The sequence below is a fragment of the Amblyomma maculatum genome, chromosome 6, assembly GCF_055883805.1.
Source record: "Amblyomma maculatum isolate TAMU_Amacu chromosome 6, ASM5588380v1, whole genome shotgun sequence".
Classification (NCBI taxonomy): Eukaryota; Metazoa; Arthropoda; class Arachnida; order Ixodida; family Ixodidae; genus Amblyomma; species Amblyomma maculatum.
The window spans coordinates 30559069-30576470 of record NC_139349.1 but is presented as its reverse complement, the minus strand read 5'-3'; the positions used below and the strand labels follow the sequence as shown (position 1 = coordinate 30576470).

General features: G+C 45.7%; 1 protein-coding gene across 1 annotated transcript; it reads right to left on the bottom strand.

Annotated features, from left to right (window-relative positions):
* Nucleotides 1-474: 474 nt before the first annotated feature.
* On the bottom strand, nucleotides 475-15303 carry LOC146185385 (acetylcholinesterase-1-like). Its single transcript, XM_084605518.1, has 3 exons — nucleotides 14960-15303; nucleotides 12850-14385; nucleotides 475-759 (listed from the first exon to the last, which is right to left on the bottom strand). Coding segments are annotated over exons 1-3 (1698 nt in total). The 5' UTR covers nucleotides 14962-15303; the 3' UTR covers nucleotides 475-599.
* Between the last annotated feature and the right edge of the window lie 2099 nt (nucleotides 15304-17402).

The following is a 17402-nucleotide window of genomic DNA, read 5'->3' as shown; positions in this document are numbered from 1 at the left end:
CTGCCTAAATGGCTCAGGTTAAAGATTTGGCCTACGGAGGTGGCCGCTGCGACCGACTGTTCACAAACACGCCACGCTATTTTAGCGGTACTTACTTGAAACCTGTTAAACTTACCTGAGTTCCTGCGCCGCGTTGCGTATAGGTTCTTTCCTTTTTGTGCATTCTTTCCAGCTGGTTTTTTCTCTGCTGGAATATGTAGAGGGTGCATTGAAAGCTCTCAGGCCACAGTCTTTGTGCTTGAGCCGGGTGGTGTACATTTGAAACAACCCGAAAATTAAATCATTTATAGGAGGTAGAAGAATTGGTTTTCACCCATAAGATCCTTGGCAGCTTCACAGGTATCTTAAGTGGCGGAAAATGAACTCTTGTGGCCCTGCAGCTTTTAACGCACCCGGCCTGTACCAACTTCCCCATCAGGCCACGCAACTTCAGTGAACCGCAAACTTCTAGTGAGAACTAACACAATGACCACTGGTGCTTTGCTATATTTACATCATTTTTTTTTAACAAATGAAACATACTTATCGGGACATGAGTGCGAAACTGTACACAGGAATGTGCGCGCGCGTGAGTGTACGGCGATGACCGGTCACCGCCGTCACCACGAGCCCGAAGGTACTAAGTACTTTTTCCAGAAGGAGCACAGCTTCTTCCGGAAGTCGATGCCGTGCGAGTAGTTCTTGAGGTTGATGTTTAGGTGGAAGGCGTGGTCGCGCGTGAACCTGGGCCACAGCTGGCCTCCAACCGTCGGTGGCTTCCTGCGAAGGGGTGGTGGGTGACACAAATTATACATTGCAAGGACATGTGCAGAATAGAGACGGGGAAGGTAACAAGAAAAACGTACTGGTTCAACTGGAGCAAACTGCAAAACGAACTTAAAAGGGAAAGGAAGATGTGCGCTTAGTTAAGAATGCAGAGTGGCAAGTAAAGAAGTGCTTCGCAGCCACGGCACCCTCAGGAAATCAACAGTTCCTAGCAAGCCTTCAGGGTCCACAATCGCTGCAGTCACCGCAGGAGGACATACACAGATGGCAATAAAACTTTACGGGACGCAGGTTCGAGAGGGAGAAATTATCCTGGCAAAGTCACACACATCCACCAATCGCTTGAAGTGTTTTACAATATGAGGGGACGCTAACGCTCTCTATAAGCTCTGGCACTAAGGCTATAGGCAATAGTGTTGTGAGGTAGCGCCGTAGTAATTATTTTCCGAGTGCGCTGTGGCTGCCCGGTAGTAACCCGTTTTATCTATTCTAAAATTGGTTTATTTCCATCGTTCGATACGGTAGCTGTGATGCCGACAACACAGGAAGAATTGGAAAGCAAAATGAAAATCAGAAGCTGACGCTTATAGATATGAAGATTGCGCAGGCCTTGATCGAATAACTCGCCTTGTACTCTACCAAGTGTCCATAGTGGAAGAAACCCAACACTTATAGGGGAAAGAATTTCAGAATGGCGTGCACGAAGAAACTGCTGCAGAAGACACTAATATTGAGAATAGCGCACATTCGGGATACTATTTCCCTATTACGACTGTCAAAAATATGGAAACGTTCATTTTAAATCTGATAGGATGTCATTAAAATGTAACTCTTATTTTAAAGATGTACGTACGCAAGCTACAAGTAGACATTCGGCCGTCGGTGCCTGTAAAAATGTCATTCTTTATAGCCCTCTTCCCGTCCTCCCTCTTCGCTGTAAGGCTAAAGGCGTCAACAGTGCTCCTTTCCGCATTGCCAGACTCCTTAAACATGTGGTATTAAAGGACTATGGCATCGCCATTTCACTGACACCGACACCATTCGCAGCGTAACGCTGCGCCGAAAAGTGTCGATATATATACCGGGTGTTCGTGTTTTTTTGGACCATGCAAAATGATGCGCCCGGTATGCATGCATGCATGTATGTATGTATGTATGTATGTATGTATGTATGTATGTATGTATGTATGTATGTATGTATGTATGTATGTATGTATGTATGTATGTATGCATGCATGCATGTATGTATGTATGTATGTATGTATGTATGTATGTATGTATGTATGTATGTATGTATGTATGTATGTATGTATGTATGTATGTATGTATGTATGTATGTATGTATGTATGTATGTATGTATGTATGTATGTATGTATGTATGTATGTATGTATGTATGTATGTATGTATGTATGTATGTATGTATGTATGTATGTATGTATGTATGTATGTATGTATGTATGTATGTATGTATGTATGTATGTATGGGCGTGTGTGTGTATGTATGTATGTATGTATGTATGTATGTATGTATGGGCGTGTGTGTATGTATGTATGTATGTATGTATGTATGTATGTATGTATGTATGTATGTATGTATGTATGTATGTATGTATGTATGTATGTATGTATGTATGTATGTATGTATGTATGTATGTATGTATGTATGTATGTATGTAGATACACACACATACCGAATGTTTCATTTTAGAAGGTTCAAAATTAAAAAAAAAATCTGTCTGGATTTTGAGTATGGGGCTAGATTGGGGGCTACGGTGGACACCAGGTAAGACGCAGAAGGCTTCAAATAGATCACTAATTAAATGAATACGTCAATTATCTTATTTTAGTTTTCCTTTTTCTCGCATATTAGGCGGTGTGTTGTATTTACAGAATTTGAACTCTTCCTCCAAATAGTTTATCCACAAAATAAAAAGGACATATTCTTGAAAAACATTGCAGCGGACGTTACAAGGCCCGAAGATATGACCCCGATAGGCGGTTTCACCCATGAACCCAGCTCCAGCGGGGCGTTCTGCTTAATTTGCTCGGCCAATGCGCGCTTTGAGGCCGGACTACGAGCGCAATGACGGCGCGCATTATCTACCAACGCGGCGGCTATCAGTGAGGCCGAGGCCAAAACGAAATCGACAACGAACCGCCATGCGCTCGTCTGGCTCTTAGGCACAGTGTTCTTAGATGATTCCAGCAGAATGACGAAATCTTTGTGGAAGGATATGTCACAGATGTTGTGCTTGTAACGCCCGCTACATTTTATTTCAAGTAATATTTTTTTCTCGCCTATACTGGAGGATGAGTTACAATTCTGCAAATACAATATGCACCGCAAAAAGAAAATTTAAATTTAATTAACGTATTTAGTTCATTAACGAACTATCTGAAAGGAGTCTGCCCCTTACCTGCATGGTGTCGCCGCAGCGCCAATATAGCCCCAGGGCTAAAACAAATCTAAAGCCAGTTGCCTTTCTAAAAAATTTGAACATAATCATGAGGGGATTTGTGAGCTCTTCCGGCTGTAATGAAGTCCGCGCAGAAATATTTTTCCTTCCGAATTCGCGTATCATAAACCTTTGCGGATGTCTACACATAGCAACATGGACGTAGTACATACTTCGGCACCAAGGAACATATATGTACTGCACCCGTTACTAATGCATTTTTGAAACAGTCCTGCAAGTACAAGGTCTGCAGTGTTGATTTTTTAAGGATATGTGGGATTCTTTCAGCAGCGTAGGGTGCAAGGACGACTGCTTTTTCTTCTCCTCACGCTCCACAGGAACACGCCGTACCATGATCGATACTGCGCTGAACGCTCTTGTGTCTGTTAGCACCAAGGAGCGGTCTACGCATCCTGTTCCAAAACAACGAATGTCGCTAATCGGAAAGTCAATCTGTATTTTAAGCTCAACACGAGCCATAATTTATCCCTGTTTTTACTTTGTTTTCTTTTTTGTCACAATAATCAACGATTTTTACACTCCAACATCAAGGTGAATGCTTTCTTAAAGGTTTTTTTGCTGATTGCTGTCAGCGAACGTGAAGGGATAATGTTGCCTGCATTCATAACTTCTTGGAACTTCTTTCCTCGAAGGAAGAGAATAGTTGTGAGCTCCGTCACACATATAGTATTGTCACTTTTCAATGGTATGCATGCTAATCAACAAGTACCACGTGCAACAGCTTGCACTAACCACAGATCCAGGCAACGGAAATTTATTTCTTGTATAAGTGATCACAGCATATCGAACTGTGAATTTGCAATAGCCGAAGCAAGACAGAAAAAAATATATATATTTTATTACTCAAAAGCATACATTGGCATGCTGATCAGCATGGCATCCTTTTTTATGGAGTTCATGAATTATTTCGGTCATCGCTATGCAAATGAAAATCAGACACTTTTTGGCGACAAACTGATTTCGCTTAAGGAAAAAATATGTACCTAGAATTACTAATGCTGATTCGACACGAAGCATGTGGTTCACACGCACATAAAGAGCAGTGTAAGCAAAAAAAAAAAACAAAAAACAAATGATTATATTCAGAAGCCAGAAGGTCGGGGGCCGTGGATAAGTAGAAGCTTTACAGTGAGCATGGGCAGTTGTGTAAATCCAGAATTCAAGCAGCCAAAGACATTTTATAATACGGACATATCAGACATGCTCCAAATCAACGCATTAAAATTTTGGAAAGTTATTACCCTCAACTACTGACACAGGCGTGAATATATTTAGCAAACAAGGGGAGGTAGGCTTCTTTCTCTGACTAAGGTCGCAATATCATTTAATTACTTATTTTCCTCTGTCTTCCCTGATGAGTTTCCTATGCACACTAACCTTCATTTCTGACTCGTTATTCTTGCATGCATGACACTGCGTGATGGTTTGTTTGTTTGCATGCATGCATGATTGTCGCTGCCAAAAGTGTAACATTCGCCATTGATCGTCATCCGGCAAACGTGGCACCTGGCCTCGACAATATGCTCCAAGTTACTTAAGATAGTTAAGTCTGAAATTTGTCGTATTGTCTTTCAACAACCTGTCCATATAGGGTGTGCCCCAAATGATTGTAAAGTTGCTCGCTCAACCCTATCTGTAAGTCTGGGGACCAATCTAATCTAATAATCTACAGACCTAGCTACATCATTCACTAACAAATGTTGAAAATTACTGGAAACACATTACCTCATCATGAGCTGTCATGTATTACATCGACAAATAAGCGTGTTTTGTTTGTTTGTTTGTTTGTTTTGTACTAGCGTGGCTCTTTGCACAGTCAATTTTGCGCTAGGCAAGTTTTCGAGTTAATTACCGATATTTTCATCAAGCCATTCACTCTCTGTCCTAAATATATGCGATATTTATAGAGTTCAGGAACGCCTTTGATAAGTTTCCGCATCAGCGCCTCGCCATGACGTGGCAAGTTTGAACTTGAATACGAAAGTTGTAGCATGCATACTTGTCAAGCAGCGCCCATTCAGCTTTCGTTAATAACCGTGCACCTGCGCTTGGGTTCTGTATTCGGTCCGATATTGTTTCTGATATACATAACTGAGATCAGTGTCAACCTATGCTCTAGAGTCAGACTATACAAAGACGATTGCGAGGCATAGACAAATTATTAACCCTACGGATGCTATCTGTTTACAGAGGGGCCTGATAAATCTTGATAATTGGTGCAGAGAGTGGAAGATACAGATCAACGTCTCTAATACGAAAGCCATCGCATTCATCCCGTTTAAATTGATGCCCTATACTATAAACGACGCACCAGTTGAATTAGTGTCCTATATATAATATTTAGGCGTTCGTTTATCCTCTAATCTACCATGAAACCTTCATATTGCTACGATGCTAAGTAGGGCATCTAAGGCACTTGTATTGACTTTATTAGGCACAACTTGTATTTGGTCAACTCATCTGCGAATCTCACGGCATAGACTTCATTAGATATGGTTTGGTTTGGTTTGGTTTGTGGGGTTTAACGTCCCAAAGCAACTCAGGCTATGAGAGACGCCGTAGTGGAGGACTCCAGAAATTTCGACCACCTGGGGTTCTTTAACGTGCACTGACATCGCACAGCACACGGGCACCTTAGATTAGATATCTCAAGACTCAAATGTGTATGGCTTATATGAATCCCCCCCCCCCCCCCCCCCCCCCCACACACACACACATCAGGCTTATCTAATAAATAAAGTTGAATCTATGCAAACCAAAGCTGCTCTGTTCATCTCAAAGAACTACGTACGCACAGGAAGCGTATCTGAAATAAAAAAAAGGCCCCTTAACTTACCATTTATCGAGAAACGCAGGTTGCTACAGCTGTTATCCTTCTCCCATAAGCTTTATCATAGTTATTCATCCCTTTCTAGTAACACGTAACAAAAGCCACTCAAGTACTTTCGCGGCTGGATCACTAGCACGAAGTACAGCCCATTTTTGCCCGTACAAACCTTTATTTGTTTTTCTTCCAGCCACCGCTTCTTCTCGTCATTCGTAATTGGAATCAGCTCCGGAAAACGTAGCGTCTATCACTGGCCACGACCTCCTCTATTTTTACATTAAAGGAGACGCTGCCACGACACATTCGTTGAGGCAGCCATGACTGTGGTGGGGCCACATGCCCGCACAGATGTTTAAAGCAAAAACAATGCACACTCGGGGCTTTACGTAAAAGACATGTTTCAATCAACCACATTCGTTAGTAGCCTGAAGTGCCTCCTGAGCCTGTGAATGTTCTAGCAGCAACACATTTTAACTGCAATAACGTGTTTAGTTCATGTACGAATTTTCAGAATGTTTGCTAGTTTTTGTGTATGTTCTGTGAGTGAAAATTTTGTTCTACCCCTTTCCTTCTTCCTGTAAAGCCCTCTGGGATGTTTAGGGCACCTGAATAAATACGAAGAGCTCAATGCCAGACATGCATAGCTCCAAACGTACACGCTTTTTCTCTGCAGTTGACTGCAAGCTTTACCGCAATAAAAATACCATCGAACGGTCAGAATTTATCGCTAAGTCGCTGGATTGAACACACGAAAGCATTCTGCAAGCGCCCGCCCCAGTGTTGCCCATCGAACATCGACGTTTAGTGCGTAAATAGCAGAAAAGCGGCTTGATTAACCATATAATATACACACCGTGGTTGCTTTTGCAGTACAGTCAGAAAAGTGTAACGTGACGTCCCTGGAGAACCGAGAACTATGCAGATCATGTCCGCAATTGGCAATTCAGAGAAAACAGCCACCATTTTTTTTTTTTTTTTTTTGCAGCGTACTGTTCAAAAAAAGGCTTTAGAGAACTGAAGCATCTCTGGCACTTTTGATTTCGTCGTTGAATTCACACGTGTTCCTAACAGTGATTTTAAATTAGCAAGTTTCAGAAAATATGCTTCGAGCTATACATAGATCACTCGCGAACGTCCTAAACGCTGCTCTTCCACCAAAACAATGGGCTTAAATTAGATGTAGGGTGCTTCGCTCTCAGCTCCACTGGCACGAAGGCACCCTTTGCCCCCTGCAGTAACGATCGTGCACGAGAACGAATACACACCGACAGCCAGTTGCTGTTGTTTTTCTCCCCTGGGCGCTTTATTTTCACCAGCTGATCGTGCAGTGCACATAAGCCTCGACTGCTCACCGGTCTAAACTTGCTTCCCCTTCCCGACTTCATGCGTAGACAACGGCTAGCGGAGCAATGAAATCTCTGAAAAGAGCCCGGTAGGCACGACGTCTCGCTGAAACAGTGCCACTGACCTCGGGCTTCCAAGCAGTGAGGGCTCACGCTGCTGCCTTCTGTGCATGCGGCACGCCAAAACAGGCATGTTTATGCCGTGACGGATTCATTCTTCAGTCAAAAGTCAAGGTTGGTAGCTAGACAACGTGAAAGTAAGATGGAAAGGCTCCTCTACTTGTTACCCTCTTCCTGCAAGAAGCAGCAGCAGTGAAAGTTGCACTGCACCCGACGAATGCATCCGCACCCCCGCTTAAAAGTGTGCACTGTAACCACAGGAGAAGATGCATCATTGAGGTGTGGCTGCTGTGGTTCAGCGATGCTGTCTATGCTGACGCTGACGTTGTTTATCGCTGAGAGCGTGCCCTTATCTCCTGCCTTCCACAACAGTAGTTGTGGGCCGGCTTTGTGCAAGATGAAACGCGTCATAGTAAGTCCCCATTGATAACCCCACTATACCCTACTGTCCAATTAGAATTTTATTTAGGTGAGCCGAAGAGAGGAAGCTTATGCGAACTGTCCCGCTTTACTGCTTGAGTTACATGGGCTAGTATAAAAGTGAGTGTTGCAGGGGATTTGTAGGGCCTGTCAGCAGCGCTTCGCGCTAGCCACGAAGAAGGAAAGAGGACAGCGCAGTATCGCTATCTCGGCGGAAGGGGGTGGGGGGGGGGGGGGGGGAGGGGGGGAGTCAATGTGAAAACCTGGAGAGTTTTCGAGTTTTTGCAAACATCAATTTTTCTGCCGAAACGTCGACAAGGTCCTTTTATATTCTTCGTTTCTTTAGCGATGTCCAATTACGTTCTCGAATTAAGTTTTGCCGCAACTAGCAAGGCCTCTCACACAATTTTTTCCACAAGATGATAACTGTTATTAATGCGCATCATTACATGAGTCATCCACACAAAATCGGGAAATCGGGCCTGTAACGCACTTGGAAACGTTATCTGAGTGAGTGATCTGTATGAGGTCACGGTGGTGCTAATAGTCCGGTTACCACTCGCCGCGGTGCTTCTTTGGCTTTAGCGTTCTACTGCTAATCCTAAGGTGCCCAGTCTGATCCCCTCAGTGGCGGCCTTATTTTGATGCAACAGAAATGGAAATGAAAACGACTGAGATCTGCACAAAGCATCAGCGAAGGGGTAACGAACTCGATTCTATCAAAGATGTCCCGAGAACTATACATTTCGTGCGTCGTAGCAAGCCACAAGCGAATAAATTATAGTTGCGGAAATGTACGTGGGTATGAAACAAAGTATTGATGTGAGAAACGCGTCGAAGCATATTGAATGTTAGTCTGAGCTATAGTGGGCTAGAAGAGAGCGGTGTCAGTTCCCTCCTGTAAAACAAGCCCACCCTGACGGTAGCGTGAAAATGTTCGTGAAAATGACTGTCCTCCTTGTTATACTGTTTCCACGACCAATGTCGCCACCATCGCGGCGTTTTATCACAACACGTACGTTTTCCTCGATGAACTGAAAGCACCGCCTCCTGCTAGCGGCGGTCTACTTAGAGTGTAAACGCTTCGACGGCAATATTTCCTGTCCTCGCGGTTGCCCACACAAGCTTTCGTTGCAGTTAGGAGGGCACATCATTTCGTCCACAAAGGAAGAGAAAGAAAGAAAACGCCTTGGGTCTGCAGCGCGGTGTCGAAACTAAAGCAGAACGCATCTGTGTTTGGGCCAGCTGGGGCGGCTCATTCTTCAGCTTCCGTCTTCCTTGAAAGGAAAATCTCGTCACGGAAGTCGGAGCGATTCGCTCGGTTTGATCTCGTCTCTAGTGCGTTTCCTGCTCTGCTATCTTTCAGACTCCTCTTTTTTTTCTGATCTGATTCTAGTCTGGAGTTGCCTGGCCCATCTAGGTGGTCCTGCACCGAGAACTCTCTATCAGCAGCTTGTTTATTTCCCTCTGAAGCTGTCGTCGGTCGCACGCAAAGGCATGTTTTTGTTTTCGTTTGAGGGTCAGATTTTCCTATCTCCACGTAAGTGTGTCGCCCCATGTTCCCAGCCCCTTCAGCAATAAGCCATTTGCTCTTTCTTTTATAACTCTTTCATCACTCTTAACCACTTGGTTACACAAGTAGCACAATCTTGCTCTCTCTGAAGAACGCGAAAGACGACTTCAGACTTGGAAATATCTTCAAAACAATCACGTACTTCTCCTTATCACTTGTTCTCATTCACGCGTCGGAAGTATCATTTGTTATTCATTGTGAGACTGCTGTACTGAGAAAATATAAAAAGTTGCTGCAAGATCAAACAAACTGCGCAACTTGACGACGAAGCGGAATCTATACTTCCGGCCGCTCCATTTCAGTTATCAACAGAACGAGCGAATGCTGGTGGAAACAATGGACAGACTATGCGCTCACGGGGTCGGAAAAACGCTTCAGGTATCGGCTTTCGATGCGTTCGATTAAAGCTTAAAGCGCTCGCAACTTTGTAGCTTTCACAAGCTGAACTTTCTGAGCCTTTTTCATCCTTCGGTAGAACGCGTTCGATGCTATGGCTCATATCCTTGCGTTACCATGACCCCTAAACAAAAGAGAGTGACCATAATACGCCAAAGGCTGTATCTGCTCAGGTGTTAAGAATTCTTACGAATACGCAGAGTTACGCAGTACACGCGTCCACTGGCCAGTGTATAGACGGCCCGGCTAAAATGAAGCCATGCAGATTATTTTAATAAAACCACACGTATCTTCCGCATTGAAAGAAGTGAATGTTATTCGAAATAATGTAAAGTGCCCGCTAGTATTATTTTCGTTCCTCCCACTTGACTATTAAATGGAAATCAACTAATTAACCTTTTTTTAATATTAATTTAAAAGCTAAGGTGTGGATATGAAAATTATCGAACGCCGCAACAATTGTCCGACCAAATGCTTCTGACAATGTGGTTTTAGATTACAGCGTTATATTCAGCTAATATGCATGCCCACGAAGTTTACAAAATACCCCGTGACACTGCTGCGCGGGCCTGAATGCGCTAAGATTACAGCACTTTCGTCCGCGACTTGATAAAGAGCAGCCCCATAAGCACTTTTGGTGCTGCTCTCAACGGAGCTTCGCTTTGTTGCTGGTTCCAATGTCAGCATCAATGGCGGATAACGGCGAGTCGGCTTCAGACGCTGACGCTTACCTCAAAACGAGCGGCAGCGCAAAGTTTTGTTGTTGGCAGCGCAGAACACGCGAATCTGGTTGCGCTTTACAAGTGCCTATTCTGGGAAGCGCACGAAACCAACTGTCACGCAGTATTCTTTTCTCGAGTTTTCATTTGAATGGATATATAGGATCGTCCCCTTTGAAACGGGGTGGTGAAGTTGCTATCATGCTCGTTTTATTTCCCTATATCTTAATTAATATTTTAGATCGGTTAACTATGCCATCATTCTATTAACTGAATCTTTGTTTCTACATTACTAACATTATATTACTTTTCTGCTTTTACGCCACCAATCTTCTAATCATCTTTTGCTAGCTTCCATCGCAGGTTCATTCACCCGGCCACTGGTATCTCTAAACCCCAGAGCTTGAGGAAGAGTGACTGCGCCTGCATGCATCTACTTCCGGATTGATACCCTCACATTCGAGTATAACATGGTTAATTGTTTCTGTGAATTTACCACATACTGCACATTCTCTGATATATTCTCTGACTATGTACCAACTGACCCAGATTTCAACCCTCCTGCATATTTGTCATCTTCATGGTTAAATTTCTTTTTGTAGCTGCATGTTTTAAGGCATCCTGATCAAGCTTCAAAAAATAGGGCACTGCGCCACGCAGCGGTTACCTGATCGGAAGCACCTGGATGGCACTATTTTTGTGGATCTTTGTAGCTTCCCATTTAGACATTTACTCACAAAGTCATGATTACAAATTGAGATAAAGTCGAATAGTTAATGGAATTAAAAAAATATATATATACTAGCCGGTACATTGTATAATCCCTTAATTCCATTTCATTAGGACACTTAGGTTTTTAAATGTCTAGGCCCGTCTTATAGATAAGACAGCCTGTACGTAAAGGGCACGGTTTTTGGTGTTAACAGCACGCATTACGCTTTTGGTATAGAATTAAGTAATCTACACCTTTGTGCCAGTAACATGCTTCTGGTGTATTTTTGTTTTTAAGTCCATGATTGGTGATTGTGACATGTTCTTTGCTTCTTATAAGTTTTACGAGTCTAAAAAGACTAGTGTCGTCGAAAAATGTATGCTTTTGATTCCAACCCATTTGTCCATGTACGGAAGTATAGGCTGCATCCATACGAGAGTATGCAACTGCATCTACATTGCATTCTGATTTACTAATCCATGCAGCGAACGTGGGTAACAGAAAAATGAGGCCCTTTTTTGTTTGTACGTGCTGAACCTAAGATTCTGCGTCATCTTTGCACCGCTCCATTTCAGCTAGCGTAAACTAGCCGAGGTATTTTTTCAAGCAGTGCTGCTTGTAAAATCACTGCGCGTTCATGAGGGCTATCGAATGCTGTCTCATTATTGGCCATAGATATGGTCTTCAATCACTCAGGGTGGTAGTCATCCCATGTACATTGAAAGGCTGTCAGAATAATTAATTAAAAAAGTCAGCTGCAAGAGATCTTTCATCACATCTATTGCTTTTGTGCCGGTTGCTACGCAATACAGGACACGCTGTCAGAAAGTAATAATTCGGTGTAGTCAGCAACATTTTCACAGGTAAATTAACAGATAACCAATAAAAAAAAAAGCTAACACCATATACTTGATAACTTGCGCGTATTTGGCACGAGTCAAGAGGAGGTTTCTCATAGTTGTACTAATCTGAACCAACGTAAATCATAATCTCTATAACGAACTAACGTATATGATAGAGTCTTTAAGCAATTCAGCGACATTAATGGTTATTTACTGTGGGGGAAAAATTCGGTGTTGGCTGAAAACGGCCAGCGACCGAAGCAAGGCCCTTCGTTTGCACCGTGCTCAAGACGACGATGAAATCTAGTGCGATATGTGCCTTACACATGTTGAACAAAAGGAAGCAGAGAGGATGGCGAGTTCTCCCACAAATTTCGGCAACCAGTTTCAAATTTTAACGTCTTCAGACGTCAATAAATTTTTCAGCAGCATTATCTGGACAGATATTAGCAACTATTGAACAAACTGACTGGCGTAGACGCTGAAGCATCACAAAGAAACATTTCTGTTGTCATTAAGAAGATAATTTTGCTTGAAACGTAGTGATTTGAATTAAGGTAAAATATATATTTGAAACTTGATACTTTGGTTGTTTTTAAGAAAAGAAAATAACATGCAACTGAATTCGGAGAAGTATAAACGCGTCTGCTTACCCTGTTCTGGCAAATGTTGACCAGATGCGCATCATCCGTCTTGAAAGAATCTTCTCCTCGTCCGTCGCGTGTTGCGGGTAGAGGAGTGGGAAGCCGAACACGAAGCCTAGTTCGTCGCCGTGAGCCACACCGGTCCAAGGCTGGTATACGCTGAACGACGGACGATGGTTAAATATGTAGAAGTACACGTTGTTCTTGCGCCTTGCAAACGCTTCGGCGAACAGTTGCGAAGGACAGATGAGGCTGAAATCACCTACGGCATCGGACAGGCGGTTTAGCGCCAACCAAGAATCCGACTCGTTCAGATCGTTCAGGTACAACTCGCGGATGGGTGCAGGGTTCTTGCCCAAGATCACTCTAAACACAAGCAGGCTGTAAAACCATATCTCGTCCACTGTGATCCTGCTGTAATCCTTGAAGTTGAAGATCTTCCAGAAGAAGTGGTCCACAATGCCGGTGCCTTCGTTCCTGACATTGCCGATCATGAGGTCAACGTCTTGGAACTGACCCTTTTCGGTGGCCATGACTGGTTCGAAAGGCAGGAACTCGCTGTAGTAGGCCGGGATCATGTAATGTTCTTCAACGCCGAACACGTCCTTCATGGCCCTGAATATGGAAGAGCGGCTCCTGGAACGAATGCAGTCGATGACCTTTCCGGGTTCGGCGAGCACGTTGCCCCTCTCTCCAACGGGACAGCCGAGGCCGACGGCGAGCTGCTGCACCTTGAGCTTGCCCGTGAAAGTGTTATCGGGAACCTTCCAGTAGGGCGTACCACTCTGCATTATAACCCTATGGAACAAACCCCTGCTTAGGGGTGACAGGAGGTGGTAACCGACGGACACTGAGCCGGCACTTTGTCCAAATAATGTCACACGGTTCGGGTCACCACCGAACATGGCAATATTCTTTTGAACCCACTCTAGAGCTAGAATCTGGTCGTACATGCCCATGTTTCCCGGCGCCTCTGATACATTAGCGTTCAGGAAGCCGAACACGTTAAGCCTGTAGTTCGGCACTACCACGACGACGTCACCGAAGAGAGCCAGGTACCTGGCGTCGTAGATGGAGTAGCTGTTTCCGCCAAACTGAAAGCCGCCTCCGTGGAAAAACACCATCACAGCCTTGGTGGTGCACAGGCCAATGTTCGGATGGAAACAGTATCGAGCGGCCGTCCACACGTTGACGTGCAAGCAGTCCTCGGTTGTGTTGGATGCGTCAATGGTGTATCCCTGCGTGAGCTCCCAGGACTTTTGCGAGCAGGGTGGCCTCTTATGCGTTGCATAGTAGATTCCTTTCCAAGGTAGCGCGGGTCGTGGCTTCCGAAACCGCAGGTAGCCCAAGGGGGCTTCGGCGTACGGTATTCCGTAAAATGCGTCCACCGGTCTGTTCCCGACGCTTAGGCGCACGCCCCGGACTAGACCGGACCTTGTGTGCGCGAATGGTTGGTTCGGATCGTCCCGTATCCTGGCTTCCGTGGGAACCACGATGGCTGGCGAAAGCACCAGCGCAGTGGCTGCGAGAAGCCTGTGCACCTGCCTGAAAGTGCAACCAGTACGTGAATAGAGCGCCATCCCATATACGCTCTTCGTGCACCTGAAGACTAAATGTACCTATTCACGGCTGGCTTTACGCATGTGCCAGCTTTCGCACAGGACGCTCAGCTGTCATGAAAGCTCAGTTTTTATTCATGAATTCCGGGGTAAACTGTTTGGGTTCTCGTAAAACGCACGCAACTTCCCGATGCACATACCGTCCAAAATGTAGAATCATAAAGGCCTTAAAGATATGTGCATTAAACATCACCTGAATTGCAATTTAAATTATTGAGTAAGTAGAGAAATAAAAATATTCACTGATAGTTTTCCCGAACGAATAAAATAATCTTTCTTTGGTTTATATTTAGACAAGCAAATTAAAACTGATGAATTATTCATTTAGTATACAAATTGTGCGCACTGCAGTTCGAAACAGCTTGCAATCCATTTCCCGCGCTTTAACCTCGTTTTACCTCAGTTGTTAGGACATACTGTTGGCGCGAACACATGAGAGCTTAGAAGCGCGCGCGTTCACTGTGGTAGAAGCGAAGAAATACGCCAAGCCATATACTCACATTCTCTTATCGATGCACCTTCGGGGAGGCAGCAACGGGAATGGCGGAGCCGGCGACGACGCGCGCGACTCTTTGAGGCGCTTGAACGAAATGAGCGCCCCAGGGAGGGTGCGTGGCTCGCCGATGCGGTGATGCCGGCACGCGCGCGTTCGTCAATGATCCCGCTGGGAAAGACAAAGACGAGCACTTTTCCTGGCCCTCCCCCCTCGCCGCTTGGCCGACGACGCCGGCGCACGTAGAGGACGGTGAGCGCGTCTCCTCTCGACACCGATACTGCCGTATAGTATGCGTCGGCCCCTTTCGCACGACGAGCAGCAGCGAGCTTGTGTGTGTTTTTGATCGCACACACCCCAGATCGCCGCTACAACGGCCGCCGCGGGGTGACCCCTCAACCTCCTCCTCGCCCGCGGGAAGAGGCCTTCCTGGACCGGCAGACAGCGGCTCCCACACAAAGGTGGGTAACCCCCACTTCCCCTCCCCCACTTGCCCTCCCTTTCCTCCCCTTTCTTAACGAGGAAAGCGAGATGAAAGAAGCGGGCCATGAGGGACGTCGACACCCAAACAGTCGCGACCGACGACGAGATGGTAGCGACGTGCCTCAGCGTAACGGCACGTTGCGTCGCGGTTCGCGGGCCCAGTTTTCACCACTTTGGCTTGTGCTGCTGGAACGGGGAGGAAATGCAGGAGAGTGCGAATGCGGAGGATGGAGGTGTCGAGAACAGCAACAACCACGCGCAGGTATAACGGATAATCTGTTCGCCAGACCCTGACAAGAAATCTTGAGCACTCGACGGATTACTGGTTTCTGCGTACCGCTGTATGGAACACGTAACAGCGGTTGTCCGGCTCGCATGCACAGGAAAAGACGGGCGTGCGTAAGTCACTCCGAAAGAGTTGCCGAGAACAGGGTGTGGGAAAGCTCACTACGGGGATAAGGCAGTGCCGGAAGAATAACGAGAACTATTGCTTTTGCTCTCTGGAGCAGAGAAAATTGCGCGTAGCGCGCTTACATTGTTCTCTGACGAATATTTCGATCGACTTTCGCGCTGGCCGCACCCCGCGTAAGACGAAACACTAGCGGCAGAAAAATGTGAACTAGGCTTGTCTGACTGCGCAGGTACTTGAATCCACGCTTTTATAGGCGAGCTGGGGAGCCCCAAAGAATGTGATTCCATTGTTGGGTCATGACCAGTTACTAATTGCTTTCGGTTCTTTGTCCGCCGAATGTTTAACTCAACAAGGGATTGAACACTTGAATATCACGTGTGTTCAGTGCAATAAAAATATGAAAATAAAAACAAAAAGTTTTTGCACATCTGAACATATGATAGTACTTTTTTTTTTCTCGTGTTTTCCCCAGCCGCCTGGGGTATACTCACAGCCAGAGGCAGACTGCTCTTGATTATTGGTCGAAACGCGTTCAGTAGCGAATCCATCGATCCTTGCCGCGTACCGTCGGCAGCTGCATAACGGCGCGTGTATGTCCTTTCGGCTCTCTAGACATCGTTCGAATTCCAATTGTTCCGTAGTCACGACGAGCAACTGGCACACATCTACTGTCCCCGTGTGCTCGATTATACCCGTGTATATTTCTTTTCTCTGAGCGAAACTCGCTCGAACCAACAACCTACGGTACGAAGCCTTTCACCCGACGGCGATGCTCCAGAAACCGACTATTGTGCGGCGGTCGTCGGGTGGGGGGAGGATTGACGCATCACGCAGGAGACCCGAAGAAACAAATATAGCAGTCACGATCTGAGTGACCCGCAGCAGGTCAGCTCAACGTCACGCATTCCGCGTTTACGCAGGCCCCGGGCGCGCGACTGTGCGGCGGCTGCGGTGGGGCGGATGCGTCCAGTGTACGTGGTACGCGCGGCATGTGTGTGTATGGTGTGTATGCACTTACGTCGGTCCTCCGCGGTCTTCGAACGACGTCGTTGCGCTCAATGGCCGCGCGCGCCGGCCGTCGACGCAGATGCTATCTCGGCGACGACATGTCTCGAGCACGCAAGGCGCATATAATGCTCGCTTTCACCACAGTCGGGCAGTTTCTCGGGAGCCATAGCCGCACTTGAACCGCGGAAGGATCTGCCGCCGGTTGCTACTAGTCTTTTGCGCAAAAAGAAGTGGTACGATAGTCACGGCGCCGAACGCTAACCGCCATTATGTGCGATACAACAGTACGAATTCTACGGAGCCGGCTCTGCCTTGCGCTATACGACGCTTGCTATAAACATACGCAATAGCTGGAAGTCGTCGAATGGGTGTGTGTTGGAGATGGGGTGCCTGGAAGGACGCTCTCGATGATTTAGAAAAGAAAAAGAAGACTTCACGTAAAATAAATAAAAAGTAAAAGGCGTCACGCAAGTCAGACTTTGGTTCGCTCCCAGATTTTTCGCGGTAGGTAGGGACAACGAGCCTCACTTACGCTTGTAGTTGTCGG